General features: G+C 33.2%; 3 protein-coding genes across 6 annotated transcripts; 1 reads left to right on the forward strand and 2 right to left on the reverse strand.

The window, feature by feature from the left end:
* The first annotated feature begins 2,600 nt into the window (after nucleotides 1-2,600).
* Nucleotides 2,601-5,230, forward strand: LOC114393810 (pentatricopeptide repeat-containing protein At4g16390, chloroplastic-like). The gene has a single exon (XM_028355268.1). The coding sequence runs from the start codon at nucleotides 2,647-2,649 to the stop codon at nucleotides 4,783-4,785; it is 2,139 nt and encodes a 712-aa protein (XP_028211069.1). The 5' UTR covers nucleotides 2,601-2,646; the 3' UTR covers nucleotides 4,786-5,230.
* Nucleotides 5,231-6,927: 1,697 nt separating this feature from the next.
* On the reverse strand, nucleotides 6,928-11,000 carry LOC114392971 (microtubule-associated protein 70-5-like). Its single transcript, XM_028354231.1, has 11 exons — nucleotides 10,549-11,000; nucleotides 10,076-10,161; nucleotides 9,740-9,805; nucleotides 9,462-9,632; nucleotides 9,179-9,349; nucleotides 8,937-9,092; nucleotides 8,695-8,841; nucleotides 8,301-8,372; nucleotides 7,623-8,213; nucleotides 7,395-7,543; nucleotides 6,928-7,289 (listed from the first exon to the last, which is right to left on the reverse strand). The coding sequence occupies exons 1-11, from the start codon at nucleotides 10,643-10,645 to the stop codon at nucleotides 7,280-7,282; spliced, it is 1,716 nt and encodes a 571-aa protein (XP_028210032.1). The 5' UTR covers nucleotides 10,646-11,000; the 3' UTR covers nucleotides 6,928-7,279.
* A 4,591-nt stretch (nucleotides 11,001-15,591) lies between these two features.
* LOC114392412 (two-pore potassium channel 1-like) lies at nucleotides 15,592-18,296 on the reverse strand. Of its 4 annotated transcripts, none has more exons than XM_028353543.1 (3): nucleotides 18,088-18,296; nucleotides 16,057-16,995; nucleotides 15,592-15,909 (listed from the first exon to the last, which is right to left on the reverse strand). In XM_028353543.1, exons 2-3 carry the CDS (start codon nucleotides 16,956-16,958, stop codon nucleotides 15,753-15,755), a joined length of 1,059 nt encoding a protein of 352 aa, XP_028209344.1. In that variant the 5' UTR covers nucleotides 16,959-16,995; nucleotides 18,088-18,296; the 3' UTR covers nucleotides 15,592-15,752. The 4 variants fall into 4 exon arrangements, with proteins under 4 accessions (XP_028209344.1, XP_028209340.1, XP_028209343.1 ...); XM_028353539.1 differs by having other exon boundaries at nucleotides 16,057-17,078; XM_028353542.1 differs by lacking the exon at nucleotides 18,088-18,296 and adding an exon at nucleotides 17,173-18,080 and having other exon boundaries at nucleotides 16,057-17,078.
* Nucleotides 18,297-20,035: the final 1,739 nt, after the last annotated feature.

The raw sequence follows: 20,035 nt of genomic DNA on the forward strand, positions 1-20,035 counted from the left end.
CGTTACAAATCTCAATATGAACTTCAAAATCTCATTTGAATCTCAATAACCCAAAATAAAATGTCTTTCTTAAAATAAATTTATTATTTAAGCATAAAATAATTAACATCGTATATGATACCATAATCTGAATATCAATGACCAAACAAATTTTTTTCAGAAAGATATTCACAGGTGAATGGATTCAAATATTAGCAATGGTTTATTTGCTAATTGTGTTAACTGGAGTAAACTTTTCGGGGTTGCTCTGGATCGCAAATTAATTCATTTTTTCGAGGGAAATGAATGGCCACAGTTTGTGGCATTGCTGATATTTGTTGTCTGGTGCTTGATATTAATAGAGAGATGAGCAACTTAATATATATGTTGCAGCCTGATGTGATTTTGGGAAAGGCTGAAGAGTCTACTTGCAGGGATGAACAGTGCACGAATAGTTTCAAGCTAAGTTATGGGGCTGCAACCTTGGCCTCTTGTGTTGTTATTCGTGATGGACATGGAGAGTTTATCAAGAAGCTGAAATTTGGGCAATCATTTATGGGTTGCAATTAGCTGTTGAGGTTTTTAATTTATAATTCACAATTTTTATGTTTCTGCTCAGTCTGATAACATATATAGTTTGATCAGATAATTATTTCCGCTCAGTCTGAAAGTTGTTATGCCTTGGTCTGATAGTTATTTTCGCTCAGTCTAAGAGCAATTTTGCTTAGTGTTCTAGATAAAACTTTTATCCTTTTCTCACCTGCAATACTTTAACACTAGCACTTCGCACAACCGTTTTCATACACATGCTGAATGAGATAGAAACATTGAAGTAGTCTTTCTAGCACTGCATTTCCGTGTACATTCGTAGGGAAAACAGTACGTCGGTTGATTCTTTAGCTAAACATGGGTTATGTTTAACCACCCATTGTTGTTTTTATGTTTCTTTTCCTAATTGTTTTCAATTCCTACATGGAAGTTGTAATCAACTTTGATCCCTTTGGTGGGCTAATTTAATTTTGTGTCTCTGGGAGGGCAGACCAAGGATAAAGTAACTACAACATATAAATTTTAGGCCTACTAATAAAAATATTTTTTTTTAGTTTTTGTAAAACAAAAAAGGTCATTTATTAAAAAAATGTAACATATGTTAAAAAAAAGCTAATATATAATTTTCTCATTTAAAATAAAATATTTCTATTAAAATTTATTTTAGGTCTCATTTTTTATTTGTTTTGATTTTTGAGACTTTCTTTATCTTGAACATTAAAAAAAATTAACATAAATAAATTATTTTTATTATTTATTTATTTTATCATTTTTATATCCTTACATCTAAAAATATTTCGTAAGGTTTAAAGAAATAACTTTCTTATCTTATTTTATTGTGATAAATTTTTTTCTTCTAAACTCTCCCTGTAGGGATGTCTGTAACATTATATTTAATTTGAAGAGAGAAATAAATGATAAAAATAGTTGAGAGATAATTAAAGAAAAAAATAGAAACAAAATAGAATGTTGAGTTGTATGATTTAAGTGAAAAAATAAAATAAAGTAAAAATAAAATGATAAAATTATAAAAATACTATTATATCTTTATCAACATGCATGCCTCTTTAGTAAATGTGGGTTAACTTTGTTATTCAAAACATTTAAAAAAGGCATCCAAAGTTAACCCACATTTAACAATAAATTTCACTTAAATTTTTATTTATAGTACTTTTATTCATAAATGTATTTTCTGTAAATATAATAATAAATTTATAAATCATTATTAAAATATAGTTATATCAATGTTTAATTTGTTTATAATAAAAGTTATGAACATCTATATCTTTTATATTTTACTAATTTTGAGAAAATAATATAAACGATTTTTACCCCGTGATTTAGGCCAATTTGTTTCAGATTAAAAAAGAATTGATTATTCCACTTTTAAAAAATTTATGATTTTAGTTCTCTAGTTTGTAATTGAGATATTTCATTCTTTACTTTTAAAATTTTTACAATTTTAATTATTATGACCAATTTTAAATATTAATTTATGTGCTTTATAAATGTTAAATGAAACGTGTCTATTTATTATGTATATTACAAATATTTTTTTAATTATTTAATTTTTAACAAGTTTAGTTTATTAAAAAAATACATAGTAAAAAATAAAATGTCTCAATTAAAAAAATAAAAAGACTAAAATTATAAATTTTTAAAAAGTGAAAAACAAAATATTTCAATTAAAAATATGAGACGAAAATCACTGATTTAAAAAAATAGAAAAACAAATTGTATTTTAGCATATAATATAAAATAATCTAGTAATTATAATCTGTTGATTATATTATAATATAATATAATATAAAACAAGCATAAAAATTAAATATTTATTATTTTATCACCATTCAAATAATTTATATCAACTAAAATAATTTTTTAGTGTACTTTCAATTTGATATTTTTACATATTTTACAAAACACTTATATTTACTCTTTTTTTGATATAATTAAATGCACATTAAAGAGAACACAAATAATAGAGATCCTACCAACATAATATAATATAATTAATATTATTCTTTAAAATACGTGATTAAGAGTTGTATCTGTTCTTCACCTTCACCTTGACTTGAGGGATGTAAATGATGGTCCTTGTATCCCGGAATTGTTTAAATGCTAATTTTACCATTCCACCTTTGGATATTTGTTGTAGATGTTAGTCTCAGCTCAGAGGGTGCTAAAATGGCTTACAATCTTTGCTCCTCCCCTTCTTCTCTCTTCCATGACCTTCCTTCCATTTCTTCTTCTTCTTCTTCTTGTCGTAAGTTCAAACTTCGAAACTCGTCCTCTTTCTTTCAACCCTCTCCTTCTCCCACCCCCCATTCCAAAACCCTTCTCCATGTCTCCTTGCACGAACCCATTCCCGAACACCTACCACCCCACGCAAATTCCTCGTCTTCGTCGAAAAGTAATTACATCTGGGTCAACCCCCGAAGCCCCAGGGCCAAACAACTCGAGAGAAGATCCTACGATGCCAGGTACACTTCTCTTGTAAACCTCGCCCTCTCCTTGGACTCTTGCAATCCCTCTCAGGAGGATGTGTCTCTTGTTTTGAAGGATTTATGGGGTAGGGTCATAGAGCAAGACGCTGTAATTGTCATCAACAACATGTCCAATCCTCGCGTTGTACCCTTTGTTCTCAATTACTTTCAGCGTAGGATTAGACCCACCAGAGAGGTCATTCTCTACAACGTTACCCTCAAGGTGTTTAGAAAGAGCAAGGATTTGGATGCAATGGAGAAGCTGTTTGATGAAATGCTCCAGAGAGGGGTGAGGCCTGATAATGTCTCTTTCTCCACTATAATTAGCTGCGCTAGGATTTGTTCTTTGCCCAATAAGGCTGTGGAGTGGTTTGAAAAGATGCCATCATTCAGGTGTGAGCCTGATGATGTTACCTACTCGGCTATGATTGATGCTTATGGCAGGGCTGGTAATATTGACATGGCTTTGCGCCTGTATGATCGTGCAAGGACCGAGAAGTGGCGACTTGATAGTGTTACCTTCTCCACCTTGATTAAGATGTATGGTTTGGCAGGGAATTATGATGGATGCTTGAATGTCTACCAAGAGATGAAGGCTCTTGGTGTTAAGTCTAACATGGTTATTTATAACACTCTGTTGGATGCCATGGGGAGAGCTAAGAGGCCTTGGCAGGCCAAGAGTATATACACGGAGATGACTAATAATGGATTTTTGCCGAATTGGGCAACTTATGCGTCTCTCTTAAGGGCCTATGGAAGAGGGCGCTACAGCGAAGATGCTCTTTTTGTTTATAAGGAAATGAAGGAGAAGGGAATGGAGATGAACACTCATCTTTATAACACCCTTTTGGCCATGTGTGCCGATCTTGGCCTAGCCGATGATGCATTTAAGATTTTTGAAGACATGAAAAGTTCTGCAACTTGCCTTTGTGACAGTTGGACGTTCTCATCCTTGATTACTATATATTCTTGCAGTGGGAACGTTTCGGAAGCTGAAAGAATGTTGAATGAAATGATTGAGTCTGGCTTTCAGCCTACTATTTTTGTTCTGACATCGCTTGTCCAGTGCTATGGGAAGGTTGGACGTACTGATGATGTTTTGAAGACATTTAATCAACTCTTGGATTTGGGCATCAGTCCAGACGACCGTTTCTGTGGTTGTCTTCTGAATGTTATGACCCAAACACCAAAAGAAGAGCTTGGTAAGCTAAATGATTGTGTGGAGAAGGCTAATCCAAAGCTTGGGTCTGTGCTAAGATATTTGGTGGAAGGGCTGGAGGAGGGTGATGGGGAGTTTAGGAAAGAAGCATCTGAACTCTTTAATTCAATTGCTGATGAAGTAAAGAAGCCCTTTTGCAATTCTCTGATTGATCTTTGTGTCAACCTGAATTTGTTGGACAAAGCATGTGAACTTCTGGACCTGGGGTTGACACTTGAAATATATACGGATATACAGTCCAAGTCTCAAACTCAGTGGTCTCTACATCTAAAGAGTCTCTCGCTTGGAGCTTCGCTGACTGCATTACATGCTTGGATAAATGACTTGTCCAAGACTTTGGAATCAGGAGAGGATCTTCCACCACTGCTTGGAATTAATACCGGTCATGGGAAACACAGGTATTCGGACAAAGGTTTGGCAAATGTTGTCGAATCACATTTGAACGAACTCAATGCTCCATTCCATGAGGCTCCGGATAAGGCTGGCTGGTTTTTGACTACACAGGTAGCAGCAAAGTCATGGCTGGAGTCTCGGAAATTGGTTACTGCATAATTTCTGATCTCTATGGTTTTTAGGTAGGCCAACAGCTTTTCTCCATTGATAATGTAATTTCAGGGAATGATATGCCATGCAGTTTTTATGCATTTTCCTTTGTCTTTTGAGGAATTTTTTGTATGCCTTATAGAGTAAATGAAGGTTCTAGTATGGTGGCTACTGGCTAGGTTCTTTGCTTTGTGATGTAGGAAATTGTGAATTTCTTCTAAATAAAGGCAAACCCCATGGGGCGTCCGCTTTTTAGAAGTTACTGCATGGGTTAGGAAAATAAAGGCGATTGATGGGTTTAGCTTTATTTTGCAAAATGTGTGAAAGTGAATGTTCACATAAATGGATAAATGTAAAAAACTTGTTGGCACAACAGAATTGTCAAAAATTCCTATTGATGGCTGTTAGAAGCGTTGATTGAGTAAACATGCAAGTGGAAGTGATAGTTGGCATAGACCGGTACACAAGGTAAAATATGGCCTTCTGTCTTCTTATATGCATTGTTGCATGTGTTCCTCGTTTTATGGAAAGATCGATGTGGCACATGTTCTAAATAGAAGGTAAAGACAGGAAGAAAAATGCCCTCCAAGCTTGTGAAGAAGAGTAATTCAACAACACACCGAGTGTTCTATTTACGAACATAATGCAAGTGATTTTCCTGTTTAACTTCTTTCTTTTCTTTTATTTTCTCGGTAACTTAAGAGAAGAGAAAAGGAAGAGAATGAAAGGCGTGGTTAAGACAATTAGGCTGAGCATATTTTACAGTCATAATGGTTGACCTTATTTCAATTAATTACGTGGGCGGTGAGTGGGATTGACTTTGGTTTAGATTAAAATTTGTATTCTTTTTGAAAAAAGACGAGTTAAACGACAATGGTAGGGCTCCTGGAGCTCATGCTATCACATTGAGAGTTCAAGTCCCTCCTTCGAGTACATGGCGTCATTTACTTTTTCTGTCGAAAGAAACCCTTTTCTGTGTTTTTTAAACAAGTCAATTAGAATGAATGCAGTGTGATGGTTTGCACGTTAGTTTTATTCAACTTAATTAACCAATAGATACCTATATATAACGAGTCTTAAGTTCATTTGATCAATGCACAATGGGAAATTATATGACTTTTCAGTTTCAACTAGACATCATGGCAAGAAAATCCGTACCCGTGGGTACCCGTCCGAATCCGTCTCGACTTTGACGGGTAATACCCGAATTGACCGGATATGGGTACGGGTTCGGGTTTTCCCCGATAACCAAAAGTCGGGTACGGGTATGGGTATGGGATTACTAGATCCGTCCCGACCTCGAACCCGAATCCATCCCGCCACTTAAAATTTTTAGAATTTTTGCATAATTTAATCAAAATGCATATAATTTTTATTACTAGTTAATTTTATTTTAAAATTTTTACATAATTTAATATTATTTTCTTAACTATTTATGTAGACACACGCATTATAATAAATTTATTGATATATAAGTAGTTAAAAATAAATGTTTAACAATCAATTTATTTTTTTCTAAAATCAAATTTTTAATATTTTTTTACAAAAAAAAAATATTTTTCTAAATGGTGTATGGAACGGGGTTGGGGATACCCGATACCCAACGGGTACCCGACGGGTACGGGGATGAGACAATAAACTCAAACCCGTCGGGTATCGGATACGGGTATGGGGATATGTTGAGAAGTCGGGGTAAGGGATTGGGGAGACAATACCCGTACCCGACCCACCCCATTGCCATGTCTAGTTTCAACCAAAGAAGGAAACCAGTGCCCAGTGGTTCTCTGCTTGAAGGAAGAGAAACAAAGTTCAATGCTGGTTATAAAGATGAACTCTGTTTATTTTAAACGCTACATGCTGGTGTGCCATGCCTGACACAATCTGTTGAGCCTTTGGTATCTCGTAGGAAAACTTACAACAGAAATGTGAAGACGAGGAAAGTGAGCATTGTAATGAGGAAAGTAAGGAGCGCTTGCAATTGCTGTTAACTGGAGCAGTAAAGTCTGGAAATAATATTTTATTTATTTTCAAAACACTTCTTTTGGAAATAATTTTTAATATTTAATAGATTTTGAATGAGAAATTGATTGCTGAGTACTGTGAGATTGTTTTAGAAAACAATTTTTAATATTTATAACCAAAAAATGAGAATGGAATCAAATAGGCCCTAAATCTTTTACAACTTAATGAGGACTATACAATCCACTTGTTTCCTCATGTTTCATGTCGCTGAAGCATGTGACCAACTTGGTTACTGTGTAAAACTCACTTCACAAAACATGTCATTTATCCAAATATAGAGGAAGATGTTGAACGCTAATGTTTGTACAGAAACTGATTCTCAAACTTCCTTTCCACAGCGGAAATTTATTTCAGGATACTACCTCACCAAATGTTTTGTGTTTACAGAGAAAAATCACAAGATGCCATTTGATAAATAAATTGCCTTCAACTATCTCCAAATAAAGAATTCTCAGCGCTCTTTCAGCGCCCTGTAACAATTTTATATCGCCCTGTAGTAATTTTTACAAAATTGTTACGGTTAGTCTTAAAACGGACTGAAGAAACTTGACATTTAACAGTTATTAGCCACACTACAGAAAGTGAAGTTAAAGAACCTTTTAGAGGAGTTTCCGCTTCTTTTTTTCCTGTTATCATCTGACTTTGTTGATGAAGCCTCCTTCTCTCTAGCAGCTGCTTCTCTTTTCATTTTCTTCCACTCTACTTCCATGGCCTTTGTCAGTACATCGACTTTCTTTATAAGCATCTGAAAAAACAAAATCATCTTTACTTTAATGTGAGAATGGGTAGTAGGGTGGGGAATGGTTGTTACTTGTTACTATTACCTTAATTTCTTCATCTTTAGCCAGTAAACTACTGTCTTTAATTTCACAAGACTTCCTCAAATTGATGACCTCTTTTTGCAGCTTATCATATAGAAAACCTGAAACCACATCATCCCTGCTTGAACCGTTTGGTTTCTTGCTTTCGGCATCTTCATCCAAATTAACAATGGTTTTAATTTCTGTTGCTTCACTTTCATCAGTGTATCTGTTTAAAGTCATGTCTGTCTTCACCTGCATTTCATTTTCCTTTTCACCATTATTAGCAACTTTACTTCTTAATGCCCACATACCTTTCTTCAACATATTTTCTGTAGAACCATATTTCTTAGTAGGGCTCCCCAGCTTTAAATTCCCAGCTACGATGTCTGTGTTGTTTTTTATATTTGGTGTCTGGAACAAAGAGCTTCCAACCGAAGATGCCCTTGGTTGTGATGTGGATCTCTTTCTAAGTCCACCATTGGTTGTTAGGAAAGCTAGTATGTTAGACTTTTCTGCTTTTGGAGATGCATAAGACACATTCAAAGTGATTGGATAACTGGAGAAATGCTTTAAGCCTTCCTCTAGTGTTCTAAGCCTCAACTTCAGTTTATCCTGGAGTTAAAACACCACATAACGTTAGTAATAAGTTAAAAATTGATTTAGATGCTTACATGGAGGACAAAAAAGTAGGATGAATACCTTCAATTGTGACTCTGCCCTAGCTGTTCTCTCTGATATAGCTAGCTTGTCTTTCAACTGTTGAATCTCTCCCTACATATTCAAGGACATACACTTGATGAAGAAAGTTCTTGCTCAATATTTTGAATAAGTATAAGGAGAGAAAATGTATTTGAATTGTTTTTGCCAATTTTCCTCACTACAGTTAGGACAAGAGTAATAGCTTATCTTGATTGGACTCCTAATATAGGATAAGTATCGGTTTACACCCTCTTAAACTGAGATTCTCTTGGAATACATGGTTATTGTAGTTATCTGGTGTAAAACTATATGACTAATAGAATAGATTCGTAGTATTTTGGGTGTGAAAACAGGACCATATGATCTCCAAAGATTTTCAAAGGAAGATATATACCTGCATAATCCTTCTTTCTTCCAGCCATTGCCTGACAGGCATGACCTTATCATTTTCGTCCTTCCACTCATTAGCCACAACATTTGCAATTCTGTTGGCTGAAACTTTTACCCTTGCTAGCTCCCTCTCTAATGTCCTCTTCTCTTCCTAAAAAAACATGCAAAATCAGATAACAATAATCAAAAAATCATTATAGCTGACGATAACTTCAGAATTCTAATAACTCCTTAAGATATGCGTACTTGCAATTCAGAAATCTGTCGCTGACAATCACGGACAGCATTAGCAGTAGCTCCACTAGCTAAGATGACTTCCTCAAGTTGTTGAATGGTTTTGCTAAGCTTTTCAACTTCCAAAATCTTTTGACGATGGTTTTTCTCCAAGAGTTTCTTCTCCACCTGTTTATGGTAGTTGTAAATTGGCTGAACCACTTACACTTCACTATAGAAATCAAATATGAAAAAGCAAACATAGAAAGTCATGCCTGGCAGATCTCAATCTGTCTCTTCAAGTCAATGTTCTGATTTCGAACCTCCTCAACTACTAGAGCTCTCTCTAGAGCACTTCGCAGAATCCTCTCTGCTTCTAGCAATGCTGACTCTTTTGATTTAGTGAGTTGTTCCAAAGCTTTCTTATCTTCTTGAAGTGCAGTGATCTATGAAGCCAAATTGGAATGTTATTTGTTAGTATTGTCAGTAAGCACAATTCACTTAGATTTTTTTATTTCCTTGTAAATACATCCTTGTTGGAAATTGCATCATCTGTACCTCATTCCTATACATTTTGATCTCAGCTTCAAGAGGAGCAATGACACTCTCAATTGGAACAAAATCTTCATCCTTTTGATTTGCATGTACCCTTCTAAGTGTTGCTTCTGCAGCATATTGTGAAGCCAATGCATCTTTCTTTTCATCTGTCAGTTTCTTGATTTCTAGATTCTGCATATGAATATACTTTAAAAACACCATGCATTTTAAAGTCTAGCATTGCTGGACATCGTTCCAACTTTCAACTTCCAAGAAATACTAGTACCACAACAGTGTACCTTTTGTTTAAGATGATCCTCTGTAACTCTAAGTCTTTCGTCCAGTTTACTGGCTCCATTTCTCAACTGGAAATGGAGAACGAGAAATACAGCTAATATTAGTACTGACTATGGATAAATTTATATACTTTGTCATTTAATGAAAATAGATATATATTTGCATAATTTTCTATGTTGACTTGCATGGCATAGTAGTCCTAAGGCATCAAGCTTCTTATGATATTATGCCATATGCTTTATTTTAGATAATGAGTTTTTCATCTTAAATTCCAAGACAGTTTTAGGTGGGTGGTATGTATACAAGGGAGAGTTTGTAACTGCATTCAAAAGAAGTACCTCTTCTATGGCCTTATCCTTCAGAGCTTCAGTTGACCTTAAGGCTTTCATTTCACCCTGACAAGTCGCTAGTTCTTTATCTTTTTCTGCAATGATGATCAAATTGAGTTATTAGTTATTACAAGGTCTATAAATGAACCACTGATATGAAGATACTAAAATTGGACGCCCTCAAACTGTATTCAACTCATTCATTTTGGGTTGCAAGAAGAAAACTATGATTTCTTGAGAACAAGGTATTGCACGCAAATGCAATCTATGAAAAGAAAACATATCAATATGACACATAAACAATAGGAATCAAACACAGACAATTCATTTAAGAGGTCCCCACAAGATTTCAGTTTCTATAGAACTAGGAACATCAATGCCATTGGTATAGTGTTTCACACCTGATCAACAGTCTGTAAAGAAAGAAAGGAACTGAAAACTAAGGGAGGAATGGTGAAACAAGAACAAAACAGAATAAGAACCTTTGAGTTGGTTTTGCAAACGATTAATCTCCAACGCCACCGGGTCTGGTTGGACAAGTGTAAGCTTTTCTCCATATTTCTCTTCACAGCTCACCATTTCTCCTTTCGGCGTTGGGAAATGCACACAGATAGATTGACAAACAGATGGGAGGACTCAGTGGCTAAAATGAATATCTCTACACGATGCTTTGGAATTGGTTCGGTTCCTTTCCTTTTTAGGTGCTACTAAATGACAAGGTAGGATGAGTCCAAAAGCATCAACAACAAAATGAAGGCTCTCATGAAAACACACACACACACACACACATATATATAATAATTACAGAGATGTTCAAAGGCAGAAAATGAAAGATTGTATTCGTTTCGTATAAGGAATTGACCGCGGAGAGAGGCATGAGATGATGACCTTCTCCTTTGGTGAAGCAAATGAAATGCATAACAGTAACAGGCCGTCCTAGCCGGCTACTCTTTTAAATTGTACCTTAATATACTGGACTAACGGTCACTTTCTCCATGTTATTATATCTTTAAATTCCAGTCTTAGCTGTTATGATAATGAAATAATGACCTTTATTTTTATTAGATTAGATCCTGTTAGGTAGGCTTTTAAACAAGGGAAACGGATAAAGGATGTTACGTGCCGTTGAACCCTTATAGGAAACTACTTCCAAACAAATGTCCCAAACAAAAGCCACCCCAGAACTGTTTCCTTCCCTCTTCATGTAAAACAAACAAAGTATAATTTGTACTTGATTTAACGCAATAGGCTTAATTATAAAGTTACTTTTGGTTTCTGAAACCAATAATAATAACAATAATTTTGCCCTACCTAATACATCTTTTCATTGCACCGGGGGAACAATAAAGTTCAGCATCAATCATATTGCTATTGCAAAGTAACCAGATAATGCATTAGCTGATGACAGAGGTTGCATTAGCTGACACCGTTTGCTTCAATCTTCAACATTAATCAGTGGTGAGATACACAACATCCTTACTTACCAATCGGGTTTTAGGATTAATGTAAAGTGAACATAATTACAAGGTCTAATAGAATGTTGATCGAGGATAGATATCATTTAACTCTTGAAAGGAAAAAATTATTATTTAATGTGAATTTTTTTTAACTAGCTCACTATTCAGCAATTCATTCATCATTCTTTTTAATGGGGAAACTAAACTATTCACCAACTTTAGTGGAAAATATATCACTTTGGTCTAGTAAATTGCTTAATCGCAATAATAGTTCTGAGATAATTTCTCTTTTTACTCGGATAAGATTGCGACTATAACAAACGAAATGAGTGCACTCATGATCGTGATCAAATTTGAAAACGACAAACTAAAGTGACTTTGAAGAACAAATAAATTTGGATCAATATTTAGACAACTTCTCATCTTTGCTTAAAAGTATAATACATATATAATTAAATCAAATGTTCATTGTTCGCAGCTCCAGCTGTTTGTGTACGTACAAAAGGCCAAAGCCAAATGGCAATCCTTGGTATGTAGGCCCTGTTTTGTTTTGATGGAAGGCTTTACCAATCTACAAAGCCATTAAAAGAGTTTTCCGGTGAAAGTGGGATCAAGCTAAGCTTCAGGTGCTCCTCTTTGCGGTCTATATTTTATGCTGGTTTGAGTTGCTAGATTTTTAAAAATATAATGTTCCAAACTAAATTTAAAAAAAAAAGAAAAAATCCATGTAAATGTTTACTAATTTGACGTTTCATCCAATTTAATTACAATCTTTCTATATTGCCTTTTAAAATGCGTGTCCAATGTACGACGATCGACTAAATTAACAAGTAACGAATTCATAATTTTATGAATGAACATAATAATTTTACATACTCACTACAGAAAAGGATAAGGATGTAATACTATATATATATATATATATAATATATAAATATGTTTATCATTTAATGTTAATAATTATATATATATATATATATATATATATATATATATATATATATATATATATATATATATAAATAGATAAATGAGGCTTATAATAATATAAAAAACATAGTTAGCCTAGATAATACCAATTGATAAAAAATCATAAAAATGTCATTCTTATCAGATTATTAATTAGTATATATATCTTTTTTGAGTTATATTATATTTAGTGATAATATATATTATTAAAAATATTGGTATTTTTATTATTAAAAATATTATTATAACGTATTAATTTTCAGATTTATTAATTAATATTTATTTATTTTTATTTTACTGTAAGTAGTATTTAATTATTAATTATTACATATGTTATTAATAATATTTTTTTAAAAAAAAATTATTATATATTATGGTTGAAAGAAGTTTGAGTGAGGGAGGCTAAAGTCTTTTGTCTCCTTATAAATCCGTCTTGATCATTGTTACTCCGATCATTGTTGATATCTTTATTGTTGTCACTACTGCTGAAATTATCATCATTATTATTATCGTTACCACAATACAAAAATACTCCTAAACTAGTTTTAATACAATATGAAACTTGTAAAAATGAGTTTATTTAAAATTAATTATATTTTAAAAACTATTTTTTTTTAAATTAAATGGATGTGATGGTAACACTAATAATGATGGTGATAGCAATATTGGTGATAATGGTGATAGTGATAGCGGTGCTAGTGTTCATGGTGGTGAGAGCCGGCTATGATAGTGACAATGATGACGATGATGACAATGGTGTGAGGGTCGTAATCACTGCGGTGGTTGAAGTGACAATGACCATGGTAGTTAAATAAATGTTTTTCTAATGTAATCAGTGATAGTACTAACAAAATGTGTCATTATCAAATGTAGAAATGTATATTTTTTTAAGCTAAAAATTAAATTAACAAAATATTTTTTTCTTAATTTTAAAAATGAGTGTAAAAATATTTCAAAATTAATTTAAAAATTATTTTAACTTCATTTTTGCTAAACACATCTTATTTTTAAAATTACATATGAAACCCAAAAACCAAAAACTAACCACACCCAAGTAGTTAAATAACTGTTTTTCTAAGGGCATAGAGCAACAAGTCATGTATTTATTTAGCCTTGGGCAGACCCTGTTTCTTTCATTAAATAACGATGTCAAGGCTAGAGTTGTTGGCCACGTGGAGGGAGACAGTATCCATGTTTGGTTTAAAGAAACATTAAATTCAAAGGAAGAATAAGTTTAGCCCATAGGACTCTCAAATCTCAAACGGTCATTGATTAATTTGTCTTTTCTTGTCTTGCTGATACTCATGACGACATCACCACAAAGAAGAATAAGAATCTGTGCGTTTCCTGTGCATTTAGTCTTCATATTCCATATTTCCAATTGAAACTCGGCATTTCCAATTTCAAAATAGCACTACCAATCTATACCAGAAAGTTTATGTCAGCTTGTTTTACTGACTAACATGGTCTTCATAGGTGTAAAAAACTTAATATCTATCGCATTTGAGGTAAAATATTGTGGTGGAATTATGGTCATTTTAGGAAGAATTTTTCAATTACACGGGTTCTATATATTCAGGTGACTTTGAATGTCTAAAATTATATTCTGTAAATTAAATGTATTGAACTGCCAAAAATAAATATTTAGCATGACCACCTATTTTATTCGTAAGAGGACTGTTTAAGAAACATCTTGGCCTTTTTTTAGAAGAATAAGTGGCAGATGGGACAAACAAGCTCTCAGAATCATTTCCAAATAGAGAATCTCTTGAGAATATAAACAGCAAACTCGTTAATGGATTGGAGATATAACCATACTTTTATTCCCTCCGTCCCTCAATTCTCTCTTCCTTTGGATTAATTCTCATTCAAGGGGTCATGGATGTACCAAGAATGCTTGTGCAGTATAGATACCATATCACCATAGCAATAGCATTTTCACTGTCCCTTTCCTTGCTGTTATATGCACCACCACGAATTATGATCATTCTGGCGTATTTTTGGCCTTTGATAGCTTCAACTACAGTGTTTTTGGCTGCAATAATAGCTTTGGGAGGGGTATCCAAATTCTCTACTGAAGGTCATGGACATGGTGAAAAAGCTGGTGAAGGGCTCTTGGATTATGTAACAGGCATGCCAGAACATACTGAGGAGGCTCGAAACTTCTAAGTGCATGAAGGGTGTTCAAACTTCAAATTTCAAGCTTTGTTTTCAAAACAATGATCTATAATATATAGATTCATGCCCAAATGACAGTTGTATTAGTTCTGTACAATGAATCAGCAGTATGAACGAAAATAAAAGTATTAACTTCTGGAAATTATTAGTGTCTTATTTGATATTTATCTCTATATCTTATGCCTGCTTTGGCAGAAATAGTGAAATGTATATGATTATGAACTTACATTAACTTTGATCAACTTAGAAAACAGCTTCTTGTTGCCATTAGTTTTTTCTTGGAATCTATTCTATCGTCATTTTTATTTGTATTAGAAAATGTGAAATATTGGTTTGCTCGAGGAGCTTCCCTTTGAAACAATTTTTGGATTTTAAAATTTTATTCCATTTCAAGTATAAGAAATTCTTTTATTCAAAATGTGGCCCTCCTGTGCTTTTTTAGTCGGGCTATATATCATCACTCTTACAAAATGCACCTTCCAATGCTTTCCTAGATTTTAACTAGGTCATTAATTTTATCCACTTAAAAATTTAAGTTGCTATTGATATGTTATTACAATCGAGTAATGTAACCATTTTTTTAGAAACAAGGTATAACACGAAAAAAGTTATCTGAATCAGTTTTAAAAATTATGAAGTGGCAAATTGAATGAATCTTCTTAATCACAAGTTGAGATAAGAGGCTAATATTAAATACAATTATATTCTAAGATGAAAAATTGAGATATAGTGGATATCATGGTTTTAAATTGCAATTAGGGTTACGACTGCGTTACATTATATTGAATCAGAAAATCTTTGTATCGCGGGGAATCGTGAGAATAGTATATCGGTCATAAGACACGGACTTCACAATAGGTAGATGACTGAGATTCGTTCCTCTCTAACGCTTTCATCTCTCACATGATATGCTCCGTAATGTGTGTGCGCACGCTAACATCATATATCCTTGTAGCTTACAGAGAGTATAGTTCCTACAGGAACACTTTGAAATACCTCAATACAGTGTATATAAAAGATGATACAGATGACAAAGTTTAAAATGAAAATTGAAATTCATGATGTACTAGGCTGGCCTAGGGCTATGGTTTAGATGATTCAGAATATTTTAGATCAGCTTCTGTCAGGGTTCCTGATTTATCAACATCTAGTTTTCTAAAAATGTCCATCACAACTAAAATATCTTCTTGGTTGATCTTTCCCATTTCCTTCAACTTGTATAATACGAACTCTGTGGCACTGAGAAAATGAAAAATGTTGAATGTGAGCATTTAATGACTTAACTCGGCTAAATATTGGAACAATCTATGAATGCTAGAAAAATATATATGAACTTACTGCGTCTCTTGGTGCAAATGGTTACCAAGAGTAATTGTTCTACCTTACCTGACAACATGGTCTCCATCAAGATCAGCCGCCTCAAGATCAAGGAGTGACAACTTTCGTGTAAGAACTATTTTAGCCATTGCTTTCTGTCTTTCTTCAGTATAAAATTCAGCAAGATAAGCAAAAGACTGAGCTAAGCAAATGGTACTGCTCAATATCCAGAACACAGCAAAAGCACGGCCAATAGTAGTCGAGAAGCTCTTATCCCCATAACCTAAAGTAGTGACTGTGGAACAAACACAATATAGGGCATCAACAAAATCTAGATTTTCAATATAATGCAGAAAAATAGTCCCTGAAATCATAAGCACCAAAAAGACGGATGCTGCGAGAATGAATTTGTATTTTGCTTTGTTAGTTTCGACCTCTTTGGAAAGCTCTTCTGGACCAAAATTTTCACCCTTGAATAAGGTTCTAACTAGAAATATTTCCTGCTTTTCAACAATGTAATCTGCTGCCTTGCTAAGAATTAACCCTACAAGAGCCATGCCTGTGAAGACATAAATGCATGCAAGAAGTTTTGCCAATTGGCTATCTGGCACAAGATCTCCATATCCAACAGTAGTCATCGTCACAACACAGAAGTAAATGGCATCAAGAAACCCATTGGTTTTAATGCCCTTGATCTGATGACTTGTGAGAAGGAAGCATAGTGTTCCTCCTCCTAGGTATGCAGCTAGCCACAACAACACTGTCTTGAAATGGAATTCTGCTTCTTGTTTTGGATCTATATATTGAGAGTGTAAAGGGTTTTGGACCACATTTTTTTCTTTGAGGTTGTTCTCTTTATCTGAAGATTTACCACGCCGTGGCCTTCTCCTCTGGAGGTCACTTATCTCATTGAGATGAGAATGATCTCTTGCTTCTGAAAGCAACGATTCTCGACTCTCATCACCACCCATCAGCTTACTAAAAAAGCTTCATATGTCAGCAGACCATCTAAAAAGAGGTTGAAGTTGTGAGGGACTTAATTTGCTCCTTGAATAGATTTATGAAACTACTACTAGCAGTTGCAGATTTTCCTTCATTAACAAGAGAAAACATTGTGGTTATTCAAATTTTAAATGATCAATATAAAATTGATTGCCCAAACTAGTTTCCTTCCTCTCCAATTACCTGATAATTTGTTGTTTTGAGATAGTTCTATGATTGTCTGAATTGTTAGCAAACTTTGAAAATATATTGTTCCTGGAAGTTACTCCACAGAACATATGGCATACAATGAGTTGTAAAACCCTCTTGTGCTATAATTAGTAGACAACACTCACCAACAATTCACCATAGTTCATTATAGAAGCCAATGTGCTAATACTTAATACAATAATATAAAGAGAATCAGGGGGCTGAAATGAAGGTTGTACAGGCTATATAAATCAGTCTAAAGTCTGAACTGAACAGTGGTAACCATTACGTTCATTTGAACCAATTGAGAAACCATTCAAAAGTAATTGTTCTAAAGACGTATTATTTTAATATTAAGTCCAAAAAAGCACTAATCTGATTTTCCTTTTTCCTTTTCGCAAAATTACTTGACAACACATGGCATTTAGTTGCTAAACCATCTTTCTGGGCCCATCTGAACATTAGGGAAATCAAACACTTCAAAGGCCAATAAGCAGAAAATTAAGAGCATAGCAGATTAACTTTTAACTACCTGAGAGGGCTGTTTCTAGTAGATCAACAACTTGTTCAGAAAAGAAATGGATGATCATAACTTCTTCAAATTCTGTTAGATTAACCGAAAATGACAATTCTATTTTTTTGTCCCCATTTAAGTAAGTTCAGAATTCATTAAAAATAGCCAATAATGTCTCTCATCCTTCCAAATGGACATTTTACAACCATAAAATATCTACTTTCCCTTTCCCTTTTACCGTTTACCATTCCATAAAACCCAAGTTGATTTACTGACAAGCCAAGTGCCACTGATGCATTTTTAGTTGAGATTATATTTCAAAACATTATTTATTTTTAAAAATCAAATATCTCACAAAAAGTTATAAAAAAATGGTAAATAATTTCATAACTAACCTTCAGTCAAGCTATACCCGTAACGCAGTCTTTAAGACTTCAACTGGATTTGGAATGGCCTGATAAACAAACAGGCCCAGTGTCATACCATAGCGTTCCCTCATTTTTCATCAAGCTGTGAAGGAAATGCTGGGTAGCACCTACAACTGTTATCTTGTCCCGTTGGAATTAGTGGACAGGAACCGCTACAGAGGTAATGTTTTTGTCGTAAATATTATGAGACGGGAAGAGAAGCTTATATGGAAAGGTTAACGAGATAAAGGATAATTTAGAACAATTTTTTTTAACTAGATCGTAGAGGTGTTCACGTGCAGCACTGATATCTATCAATTAGTTAAATTTGTTAATTTTTATTAATAATATTATATATTGACATTATTTTTTTTAATACAGTATAATATTTTAAAATGCTTTTGTTTTTTGAAAATATTTTAATTAAATCTTCAAAAACCATGCAATGCGCGCACGAGGTAAATAGTTGTTTTTATCTTGGAAATAAAAAGAAGGAAGGAAGAAACGATGTTTCGTAACGTATACTTAACTAGTGACCTACAATATCTCTTAAACGCCTCTCGCATTATTTGGACACATCCACGTGACTGACTGCATGTATAATTATGAATGAACTTAGGGTGTGGATAGTTTTGCTTGCATATATTCTTTTCTTTTTTTTAACCTTTGACTCACGTGAGTATTTTTTTTTAATAAAATTTATGTCATATTCAATAATGAATCAAAATTTAAACCTGAACAACTTAATAAGTGACACAAATTGTTATCAAAATCTTAATGATTGTATTCTTACTTTATAATGATCATAACATAATGCCGTGCTGAAACCAATGACAATTCACAATTGTATAACGCTCATATATTTGTCCTAACTTGCAGACAGAAATGATATCTTTTTCTTCATTTTTGTGAGAGCTAGGTGTAAATATATTAGATATGATTAATTTGTTTCAGTTCCCTTGTTGCAAAGGCATCAAGCCAAGCCATGCCAGGGTCCATGTCCATGACCCTGCTTCTAGAATTATCTTTTGGAGGCCATGGCATTAATTTGGACAGTAAATATTTGATTTGAAAGATTGAAAAGGGATTCTGTCTTAATATTACTTCTTAGCCACGAATGTAGAAGCCTGATTGAGCACTCGGTATCTGATACTGATACTGATACTGATACAGTACATGGCGAAAATGGTAACGCAATGCTCGCATGATATTTGATATTTTTGGTGCACCACACGCTGATTATGATCGAAAATGTATAGTGATGGCAGGAATCGCTGAGGTTTTGAATGCATAGAAATGGAACTACGTGGAAAGTTTGTGGCTACAGTTGATTTATTAATACAGAAATACTATACTATTCAAAATGCTTGATTAGAATGAACAAACCTTAATTATTTGTATAGCTTTATACCCAATAATATATAATATACATAGAATTAATATACTACAATTTAACTTGAGCCATATATTTTACTAAAAACTCTACTTCAAACCAAACCTGACAATAAATTTGTTGGCCAAAAGGAATTAATTAACAACAGCAACATTTCTATTTTTAGGAAAGCGACTGTCAATTTTAATAATTTATACAAATACCTTATTTACTGAGAACCGTGAACGTATGCTTTCTTAATTTTAAAATGTTTTGATCATTTTTATATGGTTAAATATTAATTTTAATTTCTTTATTTTTTTTAAATTCATAAGTTTGGTTATTGGATTTTAATTATAACATTTAATTATAAATTATTAATAAATAATTCTGATTAATTAAGTTATTAGATTAATTATAAATTAATTAAAACCATTAATTATTAAAAATTAATAAAAAATTATTAATCATAATTTCAACATTACATAAGGTTAATCATCTTTTGTTAATTTTTTAATGATTAATCATTTTTATTTAATTTATAATTAATTTAATATCTCTAAT

The sequence above is a fragment of the Glycine soja genome, chromosome 17, assembly GCF_004193775.1.
Source record: "Glycine soja cultivar W05 chromosome 17, ASM419377v2, whole genome shotgun sequence".
NCBI lineage: Eukaryota > Viridiplantae > Streptophyta > Magnoliopsida > Fabales > Fabaceae > Glycine > Glycine soja.